The 27,848-nt window shown below is 39.2% G+C and overlaps 1 protein-coding gene across 5 annotated transcripts in view; it reads left to right on the top strand.

Moving 5' to 3' along the window:
* The window catches only part of MAST4 (microtubule associated serine/threonine kinase family member 4), a 546,892-nt gene that overhangs the window by 175,015 nt on the left and 344,029 nt on the right, over positions 1-27,848 (top strand). For all 5 annotated transcript variants that reach the window (XM_073905392.1, XM_073905391.1, XM_073905390.1 and 2 more), the window contains exon 3: positions 3,446-3,570. In XM_073905392.1, coding sequence (XP_073761493.1) covers positions 3,446-3,570 — 125 coding nt within the window. The remainder of the gene's footprint in view (positions 1-3,445; positions 3,571-27,848) is intronic.

Raw genomic sequence — 27,848 nt, 5'->3', positions numbered from 1 at the left:
ACAGAAATTCTCTACAACCCATATATCCACCAGCCAGCTTTAGCTAAGCTTAATATTTGCCACATTCTTCAGATGTATTAATATTAAATTTATTAAAGCCACAGGTGAAAACTTAAATTCTTTAAACGTTTAAGTTCGACTCATAGACCCCATTATTGCCTGCATACGATTTTAAAACAATAAAATATTACAGCATTACAGCATTTTCTTCCCTAGGCCCATTCCCCATTTTCTCTGCCAGAGATAACGATAATTCTGAATTTGTTGTTTATCCTTTCCACAAAGAAATATTAGCCTTTATTTTAATATTATTAAATATTTTTCTCTATTTCCTTTGTGTTCTAAGAACACATTGCCCTGTTTTGTTCCTAGGGTGGACATGGGGATGATGTTGACAGAATTAAAAAGTTATCATGATAATGTGAGTGGAGATAGTGTATTGACTGTTTCCCATGTCCCAGGTTGAGTGTATTAAGTGCATTATCTCATTTAATCCATTCTGCTACCATTTCCCATCTTCTCAGCGATTCTCTCTCTCTCTCTCTCTCTCTCTATATATATATATATATATAATCTATTTCCACTTAATAACTTAACCACTTAATAGTTGTATGCCCTATAATGGAGATAATATTACCTAGTACACCATAGGGTTGTTAAGATATTGGAAGTGCCCGGCATACAGTAAGGTCTCAGCAGATTTTTAGCTATTATGCTATGCTACAAATGAAATTTAAGAAAATCATCTGTTTAGTTTTATTCTTTCTGTTTATATTTGATCAAGTTTTGATCACATAGTGTAGTTTAACTGCATTGCAGGCAACAAACATTTATTGAGCACTTACTAAGGGCCAGGTACTGCACCTGGTACTAGGGATAAAGAAATAAATACCTATTTATTCACCTCAGGAGGGGTTATAGGGAGATAGTCTAACAATTATTTTCTACTAAAAGAAAAAACAAGGACTGATATATAAAATTATTCAGTTAACTGAAATGTTTGCCCTCTAAATTTTTCCATTGTTACATTAAATTCTTCAACTGTTTTTGTATCTACCCTTGGTTTTCTTTAAAATGAAGCATCTGGGGCAGAATAGTGGTGAGGCCAAAGTAGATTTTCTCCATGATGTAAGCCTTGACATCACACAGCCTCTGTACCTTCTGTCAGGCTTCTTTCTGAAATATGAACAAAGAAAATATAGAACACAAAATACAGGAAATAGAAGGGATCAGAAGAAAAAAAAATCTATGGATTCTGATCACTGGAGGTTGGTATATTTTTAACAAATGTCCGTCAAAGACAGTTATTTCTATGTTGAAGCATTTATTCATGTAATACTGATTTTAGTTTTCTTAAATGCAGTCTATAGTTCTCCTGTCCTTCTTTATTAATGTCCTGCTTTTGGATCTAAAGGGGGCAGGTTGCCCAAAGCCTCTCTTAGTCCAGCTTTTAGTTGATGTTTTAAAATAAGGCAAGGAAAAAAAAAAGTTCTGGACTTCTAATTCTGTGACCTTTCCTGCATAAAAATAGGGCTGAATGTTTTTGAGGTGGTGACTAGAATCACAGAGAGTAATTATATTTGAATTTTCAGTAATAGAGTTTATGCTTCAATTAATTGGCATTTGCTATATGTATTTGTTTGGAAAAGGTCATAATCTATTCTGTGGGGTTGGAGGGAGCAGGTAACAAAAATCAGTATGATTCCATTTTTGCAAGAAAATAGAGGTTACAGAAAGAAAGCCTGGTAGAAAATCACTGAAATGTTGATAGTGGTTTTCCTTGGTGTGATTGTAGGTGACTTTTTTCCTTTATATATATATTTACACTTCCTGCTTGTGAGTTAAAAGTAACTAAACCTAAGTGAAAAAGATACTTACCATTTTTACTACTGTTATGGCTAAGTAGCTAACATTTACTGAGCGCTTTACTTGGAAAATTCTTTTAATCCCCTCAACAATTTACACAGTCCCATTCTCCCCATTTTAGAGATGGAAAAACCAAGGCCAGGAAAGATTGGCTAACTTCCTTCCCCATTTGTCACCAAGGCAAGATGAAGATCTCAAAAGCAAATCTCGTTTTCTCTGGAGTCTGTGCTTTCACTATATAATACAACGAAAGAGCAGTTTTGGCAAAATAAGTAATTGTTTGCTTTGCAATTAAAATACAAATTTCTGAAAGCACTGGGATGAAAGCATTAGACCTTTTCACATGGACAGTGATGGGAGCTGTAGCTCGCTCCTGTACTTTGATAGTGCCAGTGGTTACCATGCACACTGCTAGTAAATCAGTTAATATGTAGCAACAGTTATTAACCAGTGGGATATGCTTGTTGACTGAAGTAAGAGCGTGAGGCTCTTTTACAAGGACCAGACCTGCTGGGGAAAATCCAGATGTTGCTTCTGCTACAGGGCACCCAGCCACACGTGCTGCAATCCCTCATGTTTCTGGGAGGAATGTGGCTGGATCCCTGTCCACCCCCTCAACCTTGAATGAGGTTCTGTGGGTTGCCTGCCATCTTTTCTCTTTGCCAATGTGTTTTTTTTGGGGGGGGGAAGAAGCGCCCGCTTGTTCTTTAATCATTCATGGGATACTTAATGAGCACCTGCTATGGCCAGTCATTATGCTAGTATTAGTGTGAAACACAAATCAAACATGTTTTCTGTTTTTGCTGAGCTCCATTACTGCATGAATATTCATGTCCATCCTAACTCCCTGAAGTCAAGGAACCTTATTTCCTGTGTGTTGGTAACTAGTTTAGTCCTTGTGGTGAGGAAGTAATGTAATGCAAATTGGTTCGCCTGTTTGACTGTTAGAGGCATACACATATATTAGAGTTCAAGGTTGATGTAAACAGCTCTGTGAACCTAGTCTGACATTGATATTCTGATGTATGCGAATGGATACCACGTGTGTCCTGTGGACATGGTTGGGTGACCACCAGTTCTTCAGAGAGCGAAGCTTTGAGAATGAAGCAGCAGCCCCATTTCACCGTGACAGAATTCTAGTTCTTCCTTTCGTTGGTCATGATCTCTACTTTTTTCTAGTTGATCTTGAGATCGTTTTTCATACTAGATATTTAAAAGTCCATTTGTAAGTGCAGGTTTACTTCAATGATGCTGAGGATGCTTTGTGTATTTGTATGTATCCTCAATAAGTTCCTGTGGAATAGGCAGAAGTAACAAGATACTTGATCCTGCCCTTGCTGAAAGCTGCCCATGCCGGAGCTGAAGAAGTTTCCTTGGGTGTACGTGGGAAATCAGGGTCAGAACTTGGGACTGGATCCCCTGACTTAATTAAAACAATATTCCTCTGGTTGCGATGAGTAAATGTAAGGAGTATGATAGAAGCGGTAGAGAAGGAATGGTCAAGAAGAGACTTGCCATTCTCACAGAAGTGCTGATGTTTTGCCTGCCACTTACACTGTTTTCTCTTTCACCCCAACAGGGAGGTACCTCCTTCCAAACCCTGTGGCAGGGCAGGCCTGGCCAACCTCCACGGAGACATCCAACCTCGTGCGCATGCGCAGCCAGGCCCTGGGCCAGTCGGCACCCTCGCTCACCGCCAGCCTGGTGAGTGTCCTCTGCCAGTGTCCGCGGTGCCTCGATGTGGTTTCATCTCCCCACCACCCTAGGGACTATTTTAAGTGTATTGAGTTTAACTGGGTTTGAACTTATCCATATTTAACATGAAGCACTGTGAACTTTTTTGCATTGCGTGTGCTAATTTTTTCCAAGTCTCCTCTCCATGCCCCCAACCTAATCTGTAGTGTTTCTGTTACCTTGACTGTCTCCTCTCTTCCCTCCAAAGAAATGAAAATATCTGAGCTTTTTTTCTTAAATATTTTCTTTATTTGAAAATAATTTCAGACTACCAAAAAGTTGGAAGAATATGAAAAATATGTAGAACATATTGATCCAGCTGTTAATTTCTTGCCAAATTTGCTTTTTCTCTCTCCTTGGATATATGCTGAGGTAGATATATACCTGTGTGTGTATATATGTATCTATGTACACACACTCAGATAATTGCTTGAACTATTTGAGAGTAAGCTGTGTCGCATGGTCTTTTGTTATCACAGTCAGAAATGTTGGTGAATATATGGTGACTACAAGCCTTTTATCTACTCTCCATTCTGTATTTCATTTTTATCAATTGGCTCAATTGTGTCCTGTGTGGCATTTCTCCTCCAGTGTAGGATTCAATCTAGGGTCATATATTGCATTTAATTGTCCTATCTATTTTGTCTCTATTAATCTGGAGTTTTTCCACAGCCTTCCTTTGTCTTTTATGGCATAGACATTTTTGAAGACTGTCCTTCCCCTCCCATTTTTAAAGAATGGAATGTTTCTCGTATTACACATGCCTGATGTGTCTGATGTTTCCTCTTTGTGAGGTTCACATTTTGCATTCCAGACCAGAATAGGGCATGGGTGGTGACATATACTTTCAGGGCTTGCCTTCTGCAGGCCCATCATGTCCATCTGCCCCTCATTGTGGTGTTAATTCCACCCCCCCCCCCCCCCCGCACAGTCATGGTGTTGATGTCTCCACTGGAGTTAGACTTTTAATCTCACCATCAATAAACATTCTGTGGGAAGATAAATTTTGGGCTGTGCGAACATATTTCTTCCCATCAGAAATTTCCCCTAGATTGCCTATCCATTGATGATTCTGGCCTGGACCCTTCTTTTTTGTGGTAATTGAAACTGTTCACGTTATCCACACCTCAGGACTCTCTCCACATTTACTGGTTGACCCATGGCATCTGTGTTTATGTATTTGTTTGCAGCTTGGCCTCCTGCATTCCTCGTTCACTTCTTCCAGTGTTGATCTTGATTTTCAACCCCGATGCTTCCCAGAATGTTGTTTTCTCCTGGGCCTGTTCCTTCTCTCCTTCATCCTTTGGCACAGCCTAGAAGTCTCTATAAGTTATTTTTGGTGGTAGGGTTGTATGTTTTGGGAGTAGATTTGAAATATCTTTTACTGGTGGAGATGCAAATAATACATTATGGTGCCTTATAATTTTATGCATTAGTAATAAATTAAGTTGGATATTTGAGAATCATTCAATAATGCAGAGAGATTTGATTTAGGTCAGGACTCTAGTCTTACTTTTGCCACTAGATAGCTGTATAAACTTGGGCAAATCACTTAGTTTCTCCTATTTTATCAACTCAGCTGCACCTGCAAGATGAAAAAAGGTATTTAAGCAATCTCTGGAAATCAACTTTGGAATCCCCTGATTCTACTTCTAGGATAATAAAGATTGTGAAAACAGTGAATAATTATCCCAAAAAAAGTTTCAGAATATTTTATGACTTCAAAATTGACTATGGTCTCTGAACCAAAGTTCATCTTTTTCCTCTCATGAAAATTTTAGGACTTATATTTAAAGGTACAGTTAAACTGATGATAGTTACAGTCAAAATGAAAAAAATCATAAAAAGTTAGGAAACTTGGGGTGCCTGGGTGGCTCAGTAGGTTGAGTGTCTGCCTTCGGCTCGGGTCTTGATCCCAGGGTCCTGGGATCGGGCCTGAGTTGGTCTCCCTGCTCTGCGGGGAGCTTGCTTCTCCCTCTGCTTCTGCCTGCCACTCCCTCTTGCTTGTACTCTCTCTCTCTCTCTCTGTGTCAAATAAATAAATAAAATCTTTAAAAATAAAGTTAGGGAACTGAAATCAGGGAAACCTACCAACTAGAAAGTTAAATCAAAAGTGAAAGAGAACAAAAGTAGGAAAGAAACTTAAGGGGTCAGTTTAGAAAGTCTACCCAACTAAAACTAGAAACTACCAGAAAAAGAAATAATTGAAAACCATTTGCCATCATCCTATCCCCAAGTTCAATGTTACTTTTTCTTCTTGGGGAATTTTATTAAGAGCTTGTTTTACTGAAAGCATTTACTTTTTAAGGAAAGAGGGAAGTGCCTCACAATTAGTGATTTTTTTTTTTTAACAAGTGCTTTTGGGGTCACTGCAAAATTACTCTTAACACTCAGATAGTAATCCTGTATGTTGATTGCCAAGTAAATGATTCTGACTAAAACAACACTATTAAAAGGAACATATCTCATCTAATAACCGGTAGTCCCATGCTTGGAAATGGATTCATTCATTGGTAAAACACATGTCAGGTGACCTAAGATACTTGAGAATAAGATAAAAAGATAAAGAGAACTATTAATAGAAAACATGAAGGAGTACTCCTCAAAATATACCCGATGAAATTCTTACCAAAGAGTCGTTTAATTATTAGCTTATCAGTTCTGTGAGTTTTTATACTATTTGCTTGTGAGCAAAACTAGAGAAAGTGCTGAAATCCCATAGGCAGCAACTTAAAATAGTACCTGGCACATAACAAGTCTCAAATGTTAGCAGTATTACTACTTCTGTTAGTAACATATTATGGGTAAGCTTGAGTATGGAAGCCAGACTGCAATTAACCATTCAGTCGACAGTGAAGGCTCATCATGTCTTTCCTTCAGAGACTTCATTACTTCCTGATGGTAGTCGAAGGAGAACTGTTTGACCAAGTCTTCCCCCCTAGCCCCCCCGCCCCGTTCTCTCCTCGTAAGAGCCATAGCCGCTGGAAGAGAGCTGCCAGGCAGAGCACCATCTTGATTTCCTCGTGGTTCTGCTATCTGCCCAGCTTTCTGGCCCGTATCGCTCATTTCAATATGTTGCCCAGCGCAGGCTAATGACTTTTTCTGCTTTTGGTACCCTTTGCAGACCATTTATCTGTTTCATGGTTCTTGGATTGGATTACATCTAAATTATCTTACTGATTACAATTAACTATCTCTATAGTGATAGAGAATGATGGTTGAGAGATGGAAATGCCCTCTTAGAACTTTTGCTTTTTTTTTTTTTCTTTTCCTTCTAAACAAGTGATGTGTCACGTAGTGCACTGAACCATAGAAAGTGCTTCACTCTGATCCTCTCTCCAGGCCACTGTTCTCAACTCCATTGCCCCTGTCTTAGAACTGTAAGTCACCCTTCCTCCCGACAGTGTTTATCCTGGTGCGCATTTGTTGTAGTTCTTTGTGTTGGTGCTTTATATCCTCTGCTAGACAGCACGCTCCTTGAGGGAAGAATTCCTGTCTGCTCTGACTTTGTTCTCCTCACTGCTCCTGGCACAACTCCTTGCACATAGGAGGTCTTCGATAAATATTGTTGATGGAACGAATAATTATTCCTACAAAGTGACAGATGACTCTACTTGCAAGGCAAAAGTGATGATGTGATTCTCTGTGCTGTAATGGGTGGCCTATTAAGACTATCCACCTAAAAACTCTTTGTTTTTGTTCTGTGTGTATCTTAAATTCGTGATTAGCCGTGAAGTCCATGTAATGAGCCAATCTCGTGTAGTTCCATATTGGCCGCTCAAAAAATGTGACAAAATAGTGAAGAGAGGATCACTGTCCACATTCACGGAAATTTAATTAATATGCTTGTAAGCAGTCATGATGTGGTCACGTTGATTTAAATGTTCTGTTGGCTCATTGAAGAACTAATCTGAAGCAGTATGTGTCTTCACGTGTGAAAAAATTGGAAAAACAGGAATCAAAATGTCCACATGACAGCGTTACACTTGACAAAACAGAATTTCCTGTTCAACACACCAACAAACATTTCAGAAAAGTACAGACTCTCAACCTGAGAGGTATTCATATGTTAATAAGATATAAATGAAGGCCTCATGGTTTGGTAGGTATGAATTTTAGTAAATGCGTGACCTATAGTGATTTGAATGCCATAGGCAAGCTTGAGGGTAATGCTAACTACCTTCTCAAGGAGGAGATTAATTCCTAGCCTGAAGTATCTAGTTTTCCTTGGCAATGCTAAATGTCATTGTGCTCCCTCTCCCAGACACATTGGGCATTTCAGATAAATGGCATGTTGCCAATTCATCCTAAGTAGCCTGGTAGCTGGCAGAATCCATGCTCAGCCAGTATCTGCCTGCTGGGACACCAGCCGGGAGTGCTGATGAAGTGTCAGATGTCTACCTCATATACATTAATCTGAAGAGGGGAAAACTCCTTTCTTCATTTGCTTCTTCCATCTTTCCGTCCCTCCCCGCACACATGGGTAGTTTATCAAAGAAGTCAGAGTTGTCAGAAGCAGGGGGATTTATACAGATGCCGCTTTCTGGCAAAAAAAGATGGAAATTCCAAGAGACAAAAGCAGGACCCGTGGTAACTTATTTTTCTGTAGGAAAATAAGGTTGTAAGCCTTGATGATTAAAGTTTAAAAATAGTATATGTGGCCATCATATGAAATCCTCACTTCTTTTGTACTTTGGAGGAATGGATAGATGGCAGGAACACAGTGAAAACTAGTTGACAGTGTTTTTTTCCAATTTTCTCTTTGATTAGAAACGTGAGCTTCATCTGCTTGGTGTGTGGGAACCTCCCCATATCACATTTTTTCTTGTTGAGGTCTTCCTTGACCATTTGTTTGAAACTGCTCCCCACACTGTAGGCCATACATCCCGCTTTTCTCCATAGCTTTATCCCCTTTCAGTATACTACACAATTTAGTTTATTACTTTATTACGTATCTATTAATCACTCTAATGAAAAATTCATGACAGTGGAGAGATTCTTCCTGTTTTCCCTGCTGTCTTCCCAGGGCCTAGAATAGTGCTGACAGAGAGGAGGTGCCCAGTGAAGACTTGATGAGTGCATAAACAAATGTTATTTCCTTTCTATACATTTCTAGGGCCCTAGAATGGAGTCTTGTTTCTTTTTGTTTGCTTATTTTTAATCTGTGGTTAACGTTTTAGGTTTAGCCTAATCAAGAAGCTGATCTTCAAGCCAGAGACCAATTCAGTATGGAAACTATATTCAAGAGTTAAACTATAGTGGTTAAGTTGGAAAAAGGGAATTTGTGGGGTAGGGAGCAAACTGGTTAAGAGATCAGCTCCACTCTCAAGCACTTACTCGCTGTGTAAGCCTTGGTTTATTCATCTGTGAAGAAGGGTCATGGTTGTAGTAACCTCATAAGGTTGTTGTGAGGTTCACCATGAACCAACTCATGGGCAGTCCTTTGCCCAGTGCTTGTTACCTAGGAAATGCTGGTGTTGATGTACCTGGTGTTTATTGGAACAGTGTTTCCTCGGGGTTGTCAGGCTTAGCGGAGGTGGTATTATTAGGAGGGAGGGAAATGAGCCCTTTTTTTCAGATCACCAGCTAGGAGCAGTAGTGTAACCTTTTCTGTCCTTCCTGTGTGATGGTCAACCAGCTTATTGCTTGCTTCCTCATTTTGACTCAATACTCACCAACTTGACACACTGGAAGATACTTTCTAGAATAGCTAACATTTTTGAAGGGGAGGGAAGTGCTTTCAAATAATGTTTTTCAACTTTTAACATTAGGTTCAGTGGTGTAATTTCATGTTTCTTCAGTGGCCCTCTTTTGACATAGTATCCATTTCTTTTAATTAAAAAATTATGTTTCATGATGTACTATAAATATTAAGACCCAAATTATTTCAACTGTAATATATTCAAAGAGCCTTGATGAATTTTCATCTTTTCCATTTGCACAAATGCATTATGAAGAGTCAGGGAGAATTCACCAAACGTATGCAAAAGTGCATTTTTCCTTTTTAATTCATTCAGAATGCACTGGCATCATGTCAGCATTTATTTAGGGTACAGACTTTATTTGCAGTCACTTAATATTATATCAATACTTCATTAGCCTTATAGCTCAAAAACAAAAACCTGAGCCGAAGTCCATTTAGTTAACTCTGAGAGAGTATCTGTTAAATATTGATGTAGGAACAATTTGAATGCCCTTGGATAAATGGCTTAACAAAAGTTGTGCAATGCAACTATGAGTTCGCATTCTACTTAGGCTTTGTGACTCAATTTAAAGAATGCAGCATTTTCCAGTGTGTGGATTTCTCAAAAGTTCTTCCTTTAGGTCATTTCCAACTTTTTCCTATTGCAGGTAATGGTGATGAGCAAGCTTTTAATAACTCCTTGTTCACCTCTAATTATGTTTTTAGGGTAACTTCTTAGAGTGGAATCACTGTGGCAAAGGATATGAACATTATGGAAGTTCTCTGTACTTCTGCTAAATACTGTTTCTGTAGACGTTGTTCAGATTTATACATTCATATATTGAAAAAGTGCATCTCACTACCCCATGGCCAGCAGTCAATATTGTCTTCTTAAAAACAAACAAACAAACAAAAAACAACTTGGCTAGTTTATTATGTGAAATAATTACTCTTTTAAATTTGTTAGATTTTTAGTGAAGTTGATAAGGTTATTGGACGTGTTGATTACACCTAAGCCTCTGGACAAAGCAAATAGGAAGTTAGGGTTATCTAAGTTTCTTCCTGCAACTTCTTCCTTCCATTCCCTGAATCAGCTTCCCATACCAACTTTTGGTAACCTGTGTTGCTCTTGGGGTATAAGAACTCCTGAGTGTGATTACAGTGTATGTAGCTGAAGGCATTATTCCGTAGTTCAGAATTTTTTTTCATCTGGAAAGTAGTAATCTCAATTGTGAAATAGTGCCTTCAGCTGTGGACATTATAATCAGAGTCTCCAGAGTGCTTGTACTCCAGGAGTAATACATCTCCTAGTTATTACCCTCTGAGCTAGGTTCTGTTTATAGTGAAGGGGGGAATTTTCATAACTCAGTGCTGAAATAGCCATAGGGAGCCCTGAGCAGATTATTATAGGTCAGGCCTAATCCATGAAGATAAATCTCATTATAGGCTCACCTGGGCCCATCCACAGAGTAGCTGGTTTAACATGAGTCTGTAAATCAAAGATCAGATTAAAATCAAACTATAAAATCCTTGTCATAATCCCAACTACTGCCTCTGTGAAGAGATATTCTAAATGTGCCTCCTTACTCTAACATGCTTGGGTGCCGTGAGAATAATTAGCAGAAAAACATATATGGAGTTCATTGTGATTCAGTCTATTAATGAATGAAAAACTACTATGTATTTGGCAGGTGAAGGGGGGGGATTTTTTTCTAAGATGAAATTGTAGCCAGAAGTAGTCACTGAAAACTTCCCCTTTCTCTTCCTGACATTTGCAAAGATGAAAAAATAGTCCTTACCTTATGTGTTGTCCTTCCTGGGAAGGATGGGGTACCTGCCAAGGTGGCTCTCTGTGTGGGGATGCCCAGACAGACTGGTCAAATATGGACTGGCTGTTATCAAAGGCATTTGAGTGTAAGTGGAATGAATGGAGACCATAAATATCTTGGGGGATTTAAAGAGTAGAAATGCGTGCCCTGTTTTAATTATTTATCATCATAGAGGGGATTTAAATGAATTTACAGCAGTGACTCCGTGTGTGTGTGTGTGTGTGTGTGTGTGTGTATTAGTGCATGTGTATGTTAAAAACTTCGGTTTCATTTATTACCCTCTTACCCAACTGGGATACCTGTTTAGGAGCTGGTCAACCTGTTCACCAAGCATTATGAGATGATCCAGGGAATGCCAAGTCCTGCCACCTCAGCTGTCTGATTCCCCACTGGATTTTTAAGACCAAGGATACTCCCTGATATGTACTTAGTACTTAGATAATGGTTGTTCGGTAATAAATGTTTAGGAGGTCTTCATTAAAAGAACCTTGAGTTTTCTGAGGCTCCAGTCATTCTGCTTCCTGGAGCCTAGGCTAGTTGAATTGCTAGGCTCTCAACGATTTGATTGACCTCTGTGTCTGAGGAGGTGATCCACATAAAGGCGGTAAAGCAGTTTGAGCTGCCATCATGGCTGTGTCCCTTGATGCACTGGTGGGTGGGTGCCACTGTCGTGGACTCCTGGTATGATGCAGCTTGTCCTTTTGCTCCTCTGGTAAAACGTGAGCACTTGGTTATTTGCTGTCTCATTGTCAAAAGGATTCTGCCACCCTGGAAAAGCCAGCAAGCCCATAGTAATTAGACAGTGGTTTGGGGCGGGGGGAGGGTGTGAGAATGGAACATTTCCTTTCTGGGGAAAAAAATGAAAAATTATCATTTAATAGACTTCTTAGGAAACTTTTGGATTTTGTGGTTCTGGAAAAGCCTGCATGTTTTGATACTTTTCCTACCGTATTTTCATGGTTAGTGGAATGAGTAGTATTGGTGAGAGTACGTTTATTTCATTGGCACCTGAAGTATCAATCTAGCATTGGATTCTGAATCTGTGTATATTTCTTTACATTTATTTATTAGTTAATTGACTATTAATGGAGTTCCAATAGTACAATTAGTAATAAAACCTATATAAAAAAAATAGAAGAAGAAAAGCTTCCAAACATCCTATGAGGCCAACATTTCCCTGATACCAGAACCAGGCAAAGACACCACAGAAAAAGAAAACTATAGGCCGGTATCCCTGATGAACATAGATCTAAAAACCCTCAAAAAAAAAAAAGAGGAGGGGCACCTGGGTAGCTCAGTCGTTGGGAGTCTGCCTTCGGCTCAGGTTGTGATCCCACGGTCCTGGGATTGATTCCCGCATCGGGCTCCCTGCTCTGCGGGAAGCCTGCTTCTCCCTCTCCTGCTCCCCCTGCTTGTGTTCCCTCTCTCTCTGTGTCTCTCTCTCTGTCAAATCAATCAATCAATCAATAAATCTTAAAAAAAAAAAGCGAACCACATTCAGCAATACATTAAAAGGATTAATTACTGGGATGCAAGGGTGGTTGAATATTCCCAAATCAATCACCATGATACAACACATCAACAAATCAAAGGATAAAAATGATATGATTATCTCAACAGATGCAGAAAAAGCATTTGACACAATTCAGCATCTGTTGATGATTAAAAAAAAAAAACTTCCAGCAAAGTGGGTTTAGAGGGAACACACTTCAACATAATAAAGGCCATATATGAAAAACCCACAGTTAACATCATACTTAATGGTGAAAAACTTGGGAGCTTTTCCTAAAAGCTAAAAGCTTTCCTAAAGCCTAAGGGCAAGAACAAGATAAAGGTGTCCACTCTCACCACTTTTATTCAACATGATACTGGAAGTCCTAGCTATAACAATCAGACAGGAAAAAAAAAGAGTCATCCATATTGCTAAGGAAGAAGTTAAACTGTCACTGTCTGCAGATGACATGATATTATGCATAGAAAACTCTATAAAGACTCCACCAAGAAACTGTTAGAAGAAATAAATGAATTCAGTAAAGTTACAGGATATAAAATTAATACCCAGATGTTGGTAGCATTTTTATATCCTATTAACAAAGTAGCAGAAAGGGGAATTAAGAAAACAATATCATTCACAATTGCACCAAGAAGAACAAAATACTTAGGAATAAACGTAACCAAAGAGGTAAAAACTATAAAACATTGATGAAAGAAATTGAAGACAACATAAACAAATGGAAAGATATTTAATGGTGGAAGAATTAATATTGTTAAAATGTTTGTACTCCCCAAAGCAATCTACAGATTCAGTACAATCCCTATCAGGATACCAACAGCTTTTTTTTTTTTACAGAACTAGAACAAATTATACTAACATCCGTATGGAATCATAAAACACCCCAAATAACCAAAGCAATCTTGAGAAAGAAGAACAAAGCTGGAGGTGTCACAATTCCAGATTTCAAGATACACTACAAAACTGTAGTGATCAAAACAGTATGGTACTGGCACACAGGTGGAAGGCATAGATGGATGGAACAGAATAGAGAGCCCAGAAGTAAACCCATGCTTCTTTGGTCAGTTAATGTAAGACAAAAGAGGCAAGAATATACAACAGGGAAAAGACAGTCTCTTCAACAAATGGTGCTGGGAAACCAGACAGCTACATGCCAAAGAATGAAACTGGATCAAAACTTTCTTACACCATATACAAAAATAAACTCAAGGGCGCCTGGGTGGCTCAGATGGTTAAGCGTCTGCCTTCGGCTCAGGTCATGATCCCAGGGTCCTGGGATCGAGTCCCGCATCAGGCTCCCTGCCCCTTGGGAGCCTGCTTCTCCCTCCGCTTCTCTCTCTCTCTCTCTCTCTCTCTCTCTCTGTCTCTCATGAATAAATAAATAAAATCTTTAAAAAAAAATAAACTCAAAATGGGCTAAAGACCTAAATGTGGGTTAAAGACCTAGATGTGAGACCCCAAACCATAAAAGTTCCAGAAGAGAACACAGGTGGTAATGTCTTTGACATCAGCTCTAGTAACAATTTTCTAGATATGGCTCCTGAGGCGAGGGAAACAAAAGCACAAATAAACCATTGGGACTACATCAAAATAAAATGCTTTTATACAGTGAAGGAAACCATCAACAAAAGAAATTTGAATTTGGTTCTTAGTTCTTTTCTTGGAAAAGATATTGGCAAATTATCCATTAAAGAGTTAATATCCAAAATACTTAAGAACTTAACACCAAACAAAACAACAACAACAACAAAACAAAACCAATACAAATACTGTGGTTAGAAACGGGCAGAAGACCTGAATAGACATTTTTCCAAAGAAGATGAACAGATGGCCAACAGACACATGAAAACATGCTCAAGATCATCACTCATCATCAGGGAAATGCAAATCAAAACTACAGTGAGATCATCTCACACCTGACAGAATGGCTAAAATCAAAACCACAGGAAGGTAATAATGTATTGGTGATGATGTGGAGAAAAAGGAGCCCTCGTGCACTGTTGGTGGGAATTGGTATAACCACTGTGGAAAACAGTATGGAAGTTCCTCAAAAAATTAAAAATAGAATTGCCATATGATCCAGTAATTCTACTACTGTGTATTTATCCAAAGAAAATGAAAACACTAATTCAGAAAGATACCATGCCACCCCCTATGTTTATAGCAGCATTATCGACAATAGCCAAGATCCAGAAACACCCCCCACCACACACACACTCAGCCATAAAAAAGGTGAGATCTTCCCATTTTTGACATGTGGATGGACCTCGAGGGTATTATACAAGTGAAGTAGTCATTTGTGGAGTCTAAAAACCAGAACAAATGAATAAACAAAAAACAGAATCAGACTTATAAATACAGAGAACAAAGTGATGGTTACCAGAGTTCCAGGAGTTGGGGGGAGGGGCAACATGGGTGAAGGGGAGTGGCAGATAAAGGCTTCTAGTTATGGAATGAGTAAGTCATGGGAATAAAAGGCAGAGCATAGGGAATATAGTTGATAATAGGGTATTCGTGTTTTGTGGTGACTGATGGGCACTACACTTGTGGTGAGCCGTGGTATAATGTATTGATAAGTTAAATCACTATGTCATATACCCGAAACTAATGTAACATTGTGTATCAACTCTACTCAGAAAAATATTAAAAGAAAACCTTACATGAAAAAGATGTGACACATAGTCTTTTTTTTAAAAGGAGCTTCAAAGCCAGCTGAAATGAGACTTGTGAAAAATTAGCAAAATAGAAGGAAACAATGTGTTGGATAGTGTGCAGCTGTGAGAATTTATAGATCTAGAAGAATGAGATGGACTACAGATCTCTAGCAAGTATCTTTAGGCAAACTTCAAGGAGTAGTGGAATTATGTACATAGTGGAATGGGGTGGGGGTGGTAGATAAAAGTGGACAGTGTGGTGTGAATAGCGATGTTTTTTCTTAGTATAATGTTTCTAGAATAGTCATGGAGGGCAAAGGACCACACGAAAACCCAGAGGCTCATGGCTATCAGTGACAGAATGGTTTCTGGTTTAATGCGAACCCTGCAAGACCACCACCATCTGTCTGTTTGTAAGAAGAATGTGCTTTTTACTTAGGAGATCTCCCAGATGCAAAGTCTATTATCTGCAGGGATTTTAGCCAAAAGGAAATAAGTCTTCATTTTTGTTGGATTCATGGCTAGATGGTAATAATGGCTTACTGAGTTATAGCTTTTCTTTGTGAACTGATACTGTGACTTTATTTTTAAGGGAAGAATAGGGCATGTGCAATTTTAACTTGGCTATTTGTGATCTCTTAAATACTTGATTGTTCAGGGCAATTGTTTGTGTAAGTTTATGTCAGGGTTGTTTTTTTGTTTTTGTTTTTTTTATTCCTAGATACAAGTAGTGATAGATTTTAGCCTCATAAATAATATGAATTGATGATATCATTTTATCCACTTTTTATATAGCTCTGATTAAAAACTCATTAATTAAACTTTAAGGAACTAATCTGTTTCCTCTATTTTCCGGAAAACATCCATTCCATTGACAGATTTGTGTGATGGAAGGTCATGGAGTTTTCATCTTTAAGTGCTTCCATGCATATTTCTTCTTTTTGTCTGCCTACTGCCGGTCTGTCCTTAAGCATATGGACTCTCTTCCAGGAAGCTCTCCTTGACATCTCTCCCCACTCCAGTCTTCTTTCAGTTATGCATATCTGCACCAAAACATTTGTCACATAGGACTGTAAGGGTGTCTTTGCTTGCCTTCCCCTCCTTACCTCTTCATCCCCAAATGGTGTGTGATTACCTAAAAGGCCCAGGATAATAATCTGTGGCTGATAAAGATGTGAGCCTAGAATATTTCACAGAATGGGCTTTCCACTGAATGAAATATGAGCTTATGTTGGGTATGCCCATGGCACCTCTCTGAGCCTTGTTTCTGAAAATGAATTCTGGAATTGGAGAAGTTTATGGATGGAACAGACCCTGGGTCACCCCTCTCCCCCTTGCCTTGAGAGATTGTGCACTACAGTGTCCTTTATCTAAATTGTGTTCATTTTTTACAAGCCCTTGATTTAGAATTTAATTACCTTAGGCAGTTGAATGTTTAAGAGCATGAGCTCCAGAGCCAGGCTGCCTAGGTTGGAATCTAGAGTTTACTACTTAATAGTTGTGTCCCCTTGACCAAGGAGCATAACCTTCCTGTGATTCTGAAAAATGGGAATATTAACGGCACCCATCTTATGTGGCTGTTGCTGGAATCAAGGAGCACATCGGAAGAGCACAATAGTATTAACTGGTACCATCTTGTTCAAAATCAGTAAGTTCACATATTTATTAAACCAGGGAACATAAGTTTTATTGAATGCTTATCTGAAATTTATGATTTAAAGAAGTGATGAAACTGGCCTGGTAAAGATAAGTTTGTCTCTGATTATTTTCAGTTAATTCCAGGTCTACTCTATTTTCTCTAGGATAATTTGTAATACATGAAGTTTGTTTGAAATTTAAAGTTAAGAGAAAAGTATAAATTGTCATTTTTTAAGATTTATTTATTTTAGAGAGAGAATATGCACACAAGCAGGGGAAGGGTCAGAGGGACAGGGAGAAGCAGACTCCCCACTGAGCAGGGAGCCTGATGTGGGGCTTAATCCCAGGACCCCAAGACCATGACCTGAGCCTAAGGCACACACTTAACTGACTGAGCCACTCAGGCACCCCTGTCAATTGGCATTTTCAACATGAAATAAACTTCTAGGGATGATACCATCAAATAAACAAAAGTAAAGGGCAGCCAGAAAAAGGAAACCCCAACTACTTTTTTTTTTTTTTTTTGTCATTTCCCTCATTAAATTTATAGAAAAATTTCCCGGATCTTGGTTTTCATGCAAAGTTTTTTTTTTTTTTTTTTTTTAAATACATGACTTACTTTCTTTTGAGTTGACTTTTTTTTTTTACTTTTTAAAAAAAATTTTTATGCATTTATTTGAGAGAGAGAGAGAGAACATGCGTGCAAGCACAATGCAGGGAGGGGCAGAAGGAGAGGGAGAAGCAGACTCCCTGTTGAGCAGGGAGCCTGACTCTGGGCTTGATCCCAGGACTCTGGGATCATGATCTGAGACAAAGGCAGCCACTTAACCAAATGAGCCACCCAGACACCCCTGAGTTAACATTTTGTATACTTACTACAGTGCCTTTGTATCTGGATCTTTGGTATACCAACATCTATTTTAAGATAACTGTTGATTTTGCCATCACTTTTTGCCATGGCCAAATTTCTCTGTCATTTATGCAGATGTAACAAAGAGAATGCCTGTTGGGCTTCAGGTATTTTTGCCGGCTCACTCCATCAGTGAAGCATTTTTGAATGTGCATCCCTACTATGTGAATATATTTTAAAATGATTTACATGTACTTAAAGGTGGTATTAAAAAAGCAATTTAACATACCTGTGAATCTTTACTAGGAAACTCTTAGAACATTTATTGTAGGGTTTTAGCGGGCGGGGGTCTAGAGGCAGCTCCGTTTGCCACCTTTAACCATTTAGCTGCCATGCCATGGAGAAGTCCCGGGTATCCCGGGGTTGGTGATGGGTGAGATAGAGTGTACATGGAGTGCTTGAGGCAGTATTTTAGCCATCAGAACTGGTGTGTATTGGCTGAGCATCAGCCTGAATATCAACTTAGGAAATGTACTAAAGCCAACAAAAAAGAAGAAACACAGAAAATGGCAACCGATACTCTAATAGTTTTTCCCTAAATTCCATTTGATTATATGTAACCCTGGACTGTCCATATTCCACTTTGTAGAATCTTGGAGTAAACTATAAGGTCTTCCTTCTTAAACGTGCTACTGTAGAATTTTATTGATTAAATGATGTTTTGAATGTTCAGTGAGGCTGCCTTTTCTCTTTGGGAAGGGTTTATTTTATTTTACTTGTAAGTGAAAGGAATAGCAGATCTTTGCTACACATGTCATTAACTGCCACTGAATTGACACAAATGTTGACAGTTACTGTGAGAACCATTTCAAAGCTAATTATGCTAATTAGAATGTAACATACCAGTAATGGCATGTATTCAGACATCATACCATCACTTTTTGTGTTTTCTTCTCCAGATGTAAGACATTCATTCATTTGTTGCTTGAAAAGCTGCAGAATTATAGCTAAGATAACAAATAATTGCCAGCAAATAAAATTGGTTCTTTAGAAATGTGCTCTAATTGGTTAGCTATGTAAAAGACAGAAACAAATGTTAGCATGTTAAGCATATAAATTAGGAACATTGCGTATGAAATCCTTAGGTTTGGGCTTTTCATTTAAATAAGTCTTCTTACTGCAATTAATATTATCCTTTGGTTTATGACCCTTAAAAATACATTCCCTTTCAGCATTTCTTGGAGTTCTAATTTAGCTTTCTTATACATGTTAGATGATTTGCAATTTAGATTTTAATTTGATTTCCATTCTTTAAAATACCATTTTTCTTGTATTTCATTTTTATTTAAAGCATGTTTCTCTGTATTCGTAGAAGCTAGGCATAAACAACTAGAAAAATCAAGCCCTTTAGTGAGCCCAGAACATAAAACATTTAATATGAATTTCACATAACTAAACTAAGTATTTGAGAGTCCAACCAAGGATTTATTTCCTAATTTACCCTCTCTTACAGTTCTTTTAAAAATAACATTTCTTTTGTTGATTTAAAATCATCAGCACTTCTTACATATGTAGAGCGTTCTATATGTGTTTCCCTGATGATTTTAGGACCATACCTACCTGAAGAGACAGTTTTGGTCTCTGTAGCTTTTTAGAGTTTTGAGTATATTTTTTTTTCTCAAAAAAGTTTTGATATGAGTGTTTCTCTTGTAATTGGCGTGTGTGGGTCCCCCCCGCCCCAACGGCGACACACATAAATCAGCCCAGCACTTGCAGAACCGTGACCTTAATTCCATAGGACTTGAAGCATTTATACCCTTGGTAAACTCACAATCTGGCTTTGGTATGTTGTGCTCAGAAGGGAAGAACATTTCTTTTAAACCCCTCTTATAACGATGACTGTGTAATTCTGCTGGCAGTTGCTGTGTTTTACCTACTTTTTGCTAAGATTTTTGTTCAGCATTTGGAAGCTCCTGTCATCCTTAGTATACAGGCCCTTTGTCTTGGTTTATTTACCAACTTTAAAAGATAGCAGATGATGAAAAAGACTGATGTGTTTGGGGTTGGGAAACTTAGGACTGAATTCTAGTATCCAGCTCTGTAATTTGGGGCAATTATCACTTAACTTCATTGAGCCCTGGTGTCTTCATTAGTAAAATAAGAATAGTTAATCCTGACAGCATTTGTTGTAACAATTCAGGGATAAAACATAATGTACATCAGAACTACTAAGTATTAGGCTTTCTTTGTGTATTTCTCTATTTCTGGGCTTCTTTTTCTTGTAATTGGTCTATTTGTCTATTTCTGTGCCTATATCACATTTTCTTTATTCCTTTAACTTGATAACAAGTCTTATTATTAACTGGTCAAGAAAGGTTCTTTATGTCATTGTTGTTCTTTAAGAGTGTTGGCTGTTTTGGCATGTTTATCTTCTGTATAAATTTACTTGTGAAGTTCTGCAAGCTAATTAGATTTTGATTAGAATTATGTTAAATCCAGAGATCAATTTGGGAAATTGATAGTTTTATGACATTGAGTTTTACTGTTCTAGAGCACAGTATATTGCTCTGTTTACTTAGGGCTTTTTAAATGTTCTTATCTACAGAATGAATTTGTTTATCCTTTATTAGATTTACTCTTAGGAATTTTAAATAACATCCTTTAAAAATAAACATGTATACCTGTTTGCTAATGTCTGGAAATTGAATTGGCTTTTGCATATTTTTAACTTAGTCAACCTTGCTAATTCTTACTGATTTTTACTTATCTGTAGATTTGGGGGATGGCAGTGTTTTGTAGACAATATAGGCAATGATGATCTTCAGATAATAACAGCTTTTTTTCTTCCTTTTCCAGTCTGTATAGATTTTTATTTCTCTTTTAAAAGTCTTAAATCACTAACCAGGACATCTAGGATTATGTGGAAAAGAAGTGATCACATGCATTCTTGTCTTGTTCTTAAACACAAAGAGAGCATGTTGGACATTTCATATTAAGTATAATGAATGCTTTGATGGTTTTTTTTTTCTTTTTTAGAAGCTCTTTATCAGGTGAAGAAATTTTTCTGTTCTTTTTTTAAAGTATCTCGCTTTTTTTTTTTGCCTTTGTTGATTGTTATTGATCTGACATTTTTGAAAAAATGCAACATTGTCATGACAAATAACTTTAAAAAATACATTTATACAGTCAGTTTTCTAGTATTTTGTTTAGGATTTTGCCATTTGTGTTTATTAGTGGTATTAGCTTATAGTTTTCCTTTCTTGTATTGCCTTTTTTAGGTTATGTTAGCTCAACAAAGCAAATTAGGAATGTATCAGTCATTCCTTTAACCCTACCATAATGCTAGTTAATAAGGCACAGTTTCTCAATGGCATTTGTCAGTGGTATTTATTTCTCACTGTGGGTCTGTAGGTGGGCTGGGGTAGCTGCTTTAGATGGTGAGCGTTGGGTTGGCTTGGCTTAAATCTAATCTGTAGGTAAGGGTCCTGTCTGCTCTGCATGGATTACTGTGGGACCCAGGAATAAGGGGAACACTTATCTATAGAATGATTTTCTCCTGCTGGAGGTTGGAAGCTTCTAGAGAGATGAGCAGGAACAGTGCTTAAGGATTAGGCTTAAAACAGCCACAGTGTCCCTTCTATCTATTGGTGAAAGCAAGCCACATGATTAAATCCAGCCTCAGTAGGAGAGCAGAAATATTTGCTAAACAACAATTTTATCTAGCACAAGAAAAGTTCCTTCTTTTTCTAATCTCTGGAAGAGTTTGTGTAACAGTGGATTGATTTCTTTCTTGACTGTTCTGAAGGTTACCTAGAAAGCAGTATGGACCTGACTAATAATTTATTTTCTGGGGCACCTTTGACTGAACAAATTTTTTGAATGGTAATTAGGCTGTTAAGATTTTTAATTTCTTCTTGAGTCATTTTGGTGTTTTGTAGTATTGTGTGAATCTGTTTGTTGTGTTCGAAAATCATGTTTATTGCATGGCAGCTGTAGTTTTGACTCCTTTCTCATTCTTATTGTTTAGACTGAGGTGCCTGAGTGGCTCAATCTCTTAAATGTCCGACTCTTGACTTTGGGTCAGGTCATGATCTCAGGGTCGTGAGATCGAGCCCTGCGTCAGGCTGCACACTCAGTGCAGAGTCAGCTTGTCCCTCCTTCTGCTCCTCCCCCCACTCGTGAGCGCACACGCACTCTCTCTCTCTCTCTCAAAATAAGTAAATAAATAAATAAATACTCAATCTTAAAAATATTATTTGTGTATTCTCTCTCATGCTTTCCCTCCCTTTGTTAGTTTTGCCAGAGGTTTGCCCATATTAACTCATTTTGAATGGCTCTGGATCTCATGTCATGCATGGAAAGGTATTTCTTCTTTGCAGATTCTAACAATTTATCTCCTATTTTCTTTTATGGGTTAATTTTTAATGTTTAAATCTGTAATCTGTTTGGAACTTATTTTTGTTGAGGAGTAAAAGAGCAATTCAGCCTACTACTCTTTTTCCCAGTGGCTACCTAGTTTTTCTAGCACTATTACCAAACAGCTTCTTTCCCCCCTAATTTGTAATACCACTTTTAGCATACACTAAATTCCCAAGTACATTATGGGTCTATTTCTTGGCTCTGTTCTGTTCCTTTGCTTTGTCTTCTTGTATTTATATCATATAATCAAATTCCTCTAGTTTCATGCTATTTTTAACATCTAATAGGGCTGGTAGGGGAGCCTCCTAACTCTTGTAGTTAACATTTATTTGCAATTGCATTTAAAAGACTGTCCCTCGGGGCGCCTGGGTGGCTCAGTCGTTGGGCGTCTGCCTTCGGCTCAGGTCATGATCCCAGGGTCCTGGGATCGAGTCCCGCATCGGGCTCCCTGCTCCGCGGGAAGCCTGCTTCTCCCTCTCCCACTCCCCCTGCTTGTGTTCCTGCTCTCGCTGTCTCTCTCTGTGTCAAATAAATAAATAAAATCTTTAAAAAAAAAAAAAAAGACTGTCCCTCATTTTAACATTTTTTTTCTATCTCTGGAAATAACTTCCTCATTTTCTTTGAAAACCAGTGAGAGGGGAAAAAAATCATCCCTTGTGAAAATATTACACATCTGTTCCTTTTATAAATCATAGTTGCAGGGGGGAGAGAAATCGTTTAATCTCTTGTCAGGTGTCCGTGTCAGCCTCCTGGCCTGTGCACTGTGCTGCTTTGGGGCACCATTGACTGAGACTTGAATGTGCAAAGTTCTAGTGGAGTGGTGTGACACATAACCCTGGACCTTGCTGCTCTCTGGTGTGGGGCTCCCTCATGATGGCTGCCACCAGCCTAAAAAACTGGAGCCTGCCAGTAGCAGGTCTCCAAAGGCTGGGGGTCTTTCCAGAAACAGCAGATGGGAATGTGAGGTCTGGCATTCCCTCTACGTGTGGAGAAACTCCTTCTTGGCCAATCTCAGGAGCTCCTCCTTTGATTCCATGAAGGGAGTGACCACGTTAGCGTATAACTCGCAGTTGTGAAATCGTAATGCCACCCACACTACCACACTAGCTATAGAGATGTCCTCTGCTATAGAAACTTTTCCTTGGGGGCGCCTGGGTGGCTCAGTTGGTTGAGCGACTGCCTTCGGCTCAGGTCATGATCTCGGGGTCCTGGGATCGAGCCCTGCATCGGGCTCCCTTCTTGGCAGGAAGCCTGCTTCTCCCTCTCCCACTCCCCCTGCTGGTGTTCCCTCTCTCACTGTCTCCCTCTCTGTCAAATAAATAAATAAATTTTTTTTTAAAAATTAAAAAAAGAAAAAAACTTTTCCTTGGTGGCAGCATCAGAAGAGACAACAGAAGTAGTGAAAAGTTAATGACTGCACCACTTTGCTGGCTCGAGCTGTTTTCCCAAACTGTCGTTTCTCTGAATCATTCAAAACATCCTCTGCCCCTTGTGCTAAAGGCAAGGGATGTGCTGAAAGTGGGATGGGCGCTGACAGCACATGAGGAATAATTCCCCTCATCCATCAAGCCTGACAACCCTTGGATTCCTCGCCCTGTCAGAGCCAGCAGAGGCTGGAGCAGGACTGAATGGTCCCCACTTGTCTGGCATTTTAAACAAATCTGAATTTGTTATGAAATTAACTGGATGCAGCTAAAGTTGCTGGTGGCAACAATTCTCACTAAAGTCCTAAGCTTAGAGCCTGTCCCACAAGGCAGAAGGATGTGACAGATGTGCGTCTGATTTATGACCATCGCCTAAGCCTGTCAGTGCCAGAAGCTCTTCATTAAGAGGGAAAGGTTAGGAATCCAGTATCAGGGCAGATGAAGCCGCATGTCTGGTCAGCTAGAACTTTATTTACCTTTCCATCCCTGGAGTCTTAGATTGGGTTGATCAGTTAGGAAATTCAGGCTTAGATGACTTCTGTGCTCTTGATTTTTTATTCTAAAAAGAGTTTATTTTTGTGTCGTAAGATAAATTCCCACAGAACATTTAAAAAAATTCTTAAAGGTAGGGATAAAAATTGTGCATAATATACAGCCATTCTTAACCTGTTTTCTCTAAATATAGATTTTCTTTTCATGTCTCCTACTAACTTGTGATAGCTTATAGGCATTCTTTAAATTGCTTGCATCCCTTGCTTCCCCCACGATGCCAGTCTTGGGCTGGTTACCTGTCTGATTTTTAATTTCTCCCTGCCTGTTTTCCTTTTCTGGAGTTTGTAACTCTGCGAGTGGAAGTCTGAAGGTGTTTATGTCTCAGCGGGTGCTAGCCCTTTGTCCTGGGGGCCACCTCTGACCTTGGTACCCATCTTTTATTCATGGGATCTCTCCCCTCTCATTTTCCTAGTTCCTTGTGCCCCACTCTGCCGTCGCAGAGGAGTGTACATCCTCACGCTCCTGGGAACTGTGGCGCTGAAGGCTCTCTGTCTGTCTGGCATTTCCTCCTTGCCTGCCCTCTCTTCAGACAAGGGAGCACCCGGTTCCTGGAAGAACGTGTCCCTCAGGCAGCTGCCTCCCTAAGCCTGTGAAGTCCTCTGCTTCCCCTGCCATCAGCCCTTTTGTGTTGGCTGCGCTGCAATGAAAGCCGATATCCCTAGATATCTCTAGATGGCAGCATCCACCTCCCTGTGCCTTGAGGCTAGACTAGAAAGGAACACTTGACTGTAGCCTCAAGGATGGGGTTAGTGTGGCTGCCAGGTCTTCATAATGAGTGTCTCTCCTTACCCTTTTTTCTGCTTCCAAGTGTGTTTTAAACTCCACAGGCAACCATGAAGTTGGAATAGCCAATATACCCTTTTGCTGGGGCCTTCCCCAGTCTCTAACTCACAAAGCCAGAGACTTGAATTATTCATTCTTGTTGTAGGTATCCAGTGAAATTTTGTTGTGTGGAGCATTGCTTTAAAGCGTAGCTTGACGTTTCCTGTTAGTTATTTTTTAAGAAGTTACTCACGAGGGCTTTTGGGTGCCCTGCCAGAGGGACCCAGGAGCTGATGTGTTAGACGCTGGGCTGGTTCTCCTGCTTCTTGGCAGGTACCCTGGTTGGCACAGCTCTGAGGTCATTTTGTGCAACTCCCTTTAACGATGATATCAAATATATGGCCCCAAATTCAATTACGTTGGTTCCTCGTTCAGAGTACTTTAAAGGTAATTACAAGGTAGACATAAAATCAAGTACAAGGGAGTGTTCTGCTTTTTAAAATGTGTATTATTATGTTGAAGGGTTTGACTAGTTGTGATTTTTTTTTTTTTTTAACCCATCTGTTTCCCAGTGAAACTTTGGCTGCTGGGGAGCCCAGCAGAGCTGTGTCTTCGTGTCCTCTGTTGTCCTGGATCCAGGCCAGCACACACAGGTTTCTACAGAAACCTCTCCTTTACTAACAGCATCCTCTTTGCCCTACGTTTGGTCGTGGCTCCTGAGACCGTAGTACAAACCATTTATCTCAGAATATTTAAACACACATTCTCTCTGCCTTAACTTCTATGTTCCCGTGGAATTGTGTTCATTGGATTTAAACAAAATATCCAGCAGCTCAGTGAGCACCTGCATTATATTGGCTGTGGAGCCTGTGTCCCAGATCAGCCTTTTCTCTGCTGCAGTGGGAATTAAACTCAAGCAAAAGAGGTGAGCTAGACTCTGCATCATAAGCTGCCTTTATGTACTTCATTGAGAAATGTGCACATTGAAGATATACTCCCCTTTCTGAAGGATATTTTTTAAAATGAGACCCAGAATTTCTCCTGGGGTTAGGAGAGCTTGCTTTCTTTTCTTTTCTTTTCTTTCCTTTTTTCTTTCTTCTTTTCTTTTCTTTTTTAAAGATTTTATTTATTTATTTGACAGAGAAAGTCACAGCGAGAGAGGGAGCACAAGCAGGGGGAGTGGGAGAGAGGGAGAAGCAGGCTTCCCGCCAAGCAGGGAGCCCGATGCGGGGCTCGATCCCAAGACCCTGGGATCATGACCTGAGCCGAAGGCAGACGCTTAACGACTGAGCCTCCCAGGCGCCCCAGGAGAGATCCTTTCTAAGAACAGCCCCACCGGAGCTTACTTGTATGCCAGGGTATGTCCCCTTCATTCTGCATTTTTCTTCCTTGGTGCCTCTCTCCACGGTTTCAAACTGAGGTGCTTTTCTGTCCCCCCCCCCCCCATAAAATGTGGCATTTAGATGAAGAACTTTGAAATCAGAGAAAGGCACATGAATTCATCTGGGAGTGAACTTACATGGAACAGGCTCTTCAAGCATTTCTTTAGTGATCGCTAATCAGAAATGCTCTTGCCACACGTTATTTTTCTAATAAACAGGAGAGTCGTAAGTTCCATATAAGTAGGGGAACCTTATGGTCACTCATGACACCAATACAAATTCAGAATTGTATAGTTATAATTGGCAATCAGTCAGCAACAATCTCCTAGTGTCCTCACTTGGGAGTTGATCTGTCCGGGAGGAGGGGAACACCCATTCATTCCACTGATGTGACCCTTCTTTCATGTTGCTGATTTACATTTTAACCGTAATAACCGTAATATATATATATTTTAATATAGGGATCTTTGGGGAAATAAAAAAAGATAATAGCCCACAGTGTTGCTACCCCTGTTGACATTTTTATAAAAAGTCATATATATCTGATATTAGAAAATTCCAAGAATACAAAAAGGTAAAATGTAAAAAATGATTTACCTCTCTTTGTCCCTCTCCTCAAAGGTAATCATCACTAATTGTTTCTTGTTAGTTGTGGAAAAGAATTACGTCGTATGCCTCCATAAACGTAAAATTGTTTTGAATTTTTGGAAACTGCTTTGACTTCACTTTTTAATTTAATGTGCAAACATCTCACATTAGCACAGAAAAGTCTACTGTGCCCTTTTTAATGGTGACACATGATTTCATTGCATGGATATACCATTATATAAATTGCCCGAGCGGTCCCCAGGGTGTGGACTCTCAAACAACTTTGAAAGCCCTGCGGCTCTGACCCATGTGACATCCACTGTGAGAATGCTTGCACACCATTATTTTTAGTGGTAGGCTGATTTGTAGTTGTTGGTGAGGTAGGTTTTCTCCCAGTGTTTCATCAGGATGATTTAAGAGTGCATTGTGTTATATTAAATAAATGTTGTAACAGATACACTCAGTTTTTGCTGATTTAGAAGTTTCCTCAATATTGTTATTATTTACTTGTATAAACAACAGAAATTTATTTCTCCCTCACTTCTAGGCCATTTTGGCAGAGATAGGCTCTCTTCCACGTAGTCTGTCAGGAACTCAGGCTGACAGAGGTGTTGCCGTGTTTCTGTTCTTTCCAAGCTCCTCTGAGTGTTAACACCCAGATAAGAGATGGGGAAGAATCACATCTACCTCCTAGTCCGTTGTCTGGAACTCCGTCTTGTAACCATACCCACGTCCAAGAGAGGCTAGGAAACTATTCTAGCTGCATACCCAGAAACAAGAAGAAGTGGTTTGATGAGCAAGTAAATAGCTAGTTAATATGACCAAAAACATGAATGGGAGCACTACCCAAGCCTCACTTGTCCCTGGAAATGGTGCTTCCGGCTGCCTGTTCTGTGTGTAGATGTTCCAAGTTCAAGTTACCATACTTCACTGTTTCAAAGAACCTGCATTAGG

This window comes from Callorhinus ursinus, unplaced genomic scaffold (assembly GCF_003265705.2).
Source record: "Callorhinus ursinus isolate GAN/ISIS: 27379988/994484 unplaced genomic scaffold, GSC_fseal_2.0 scaffold23, whole genome shotgun sequence".
Classification (NCBI taxonomy): Eukaryota; Metazoa; Chordata; class Mammalia; order Carnivora; family Otariidae; genus Callorhinus; species Callorhinus ursinus.
The sequence above is the reverse complement of the archived record's forward strand: the minus strand, read 5'-3'. Positions and strand labels throughout refer to the sequence as shown.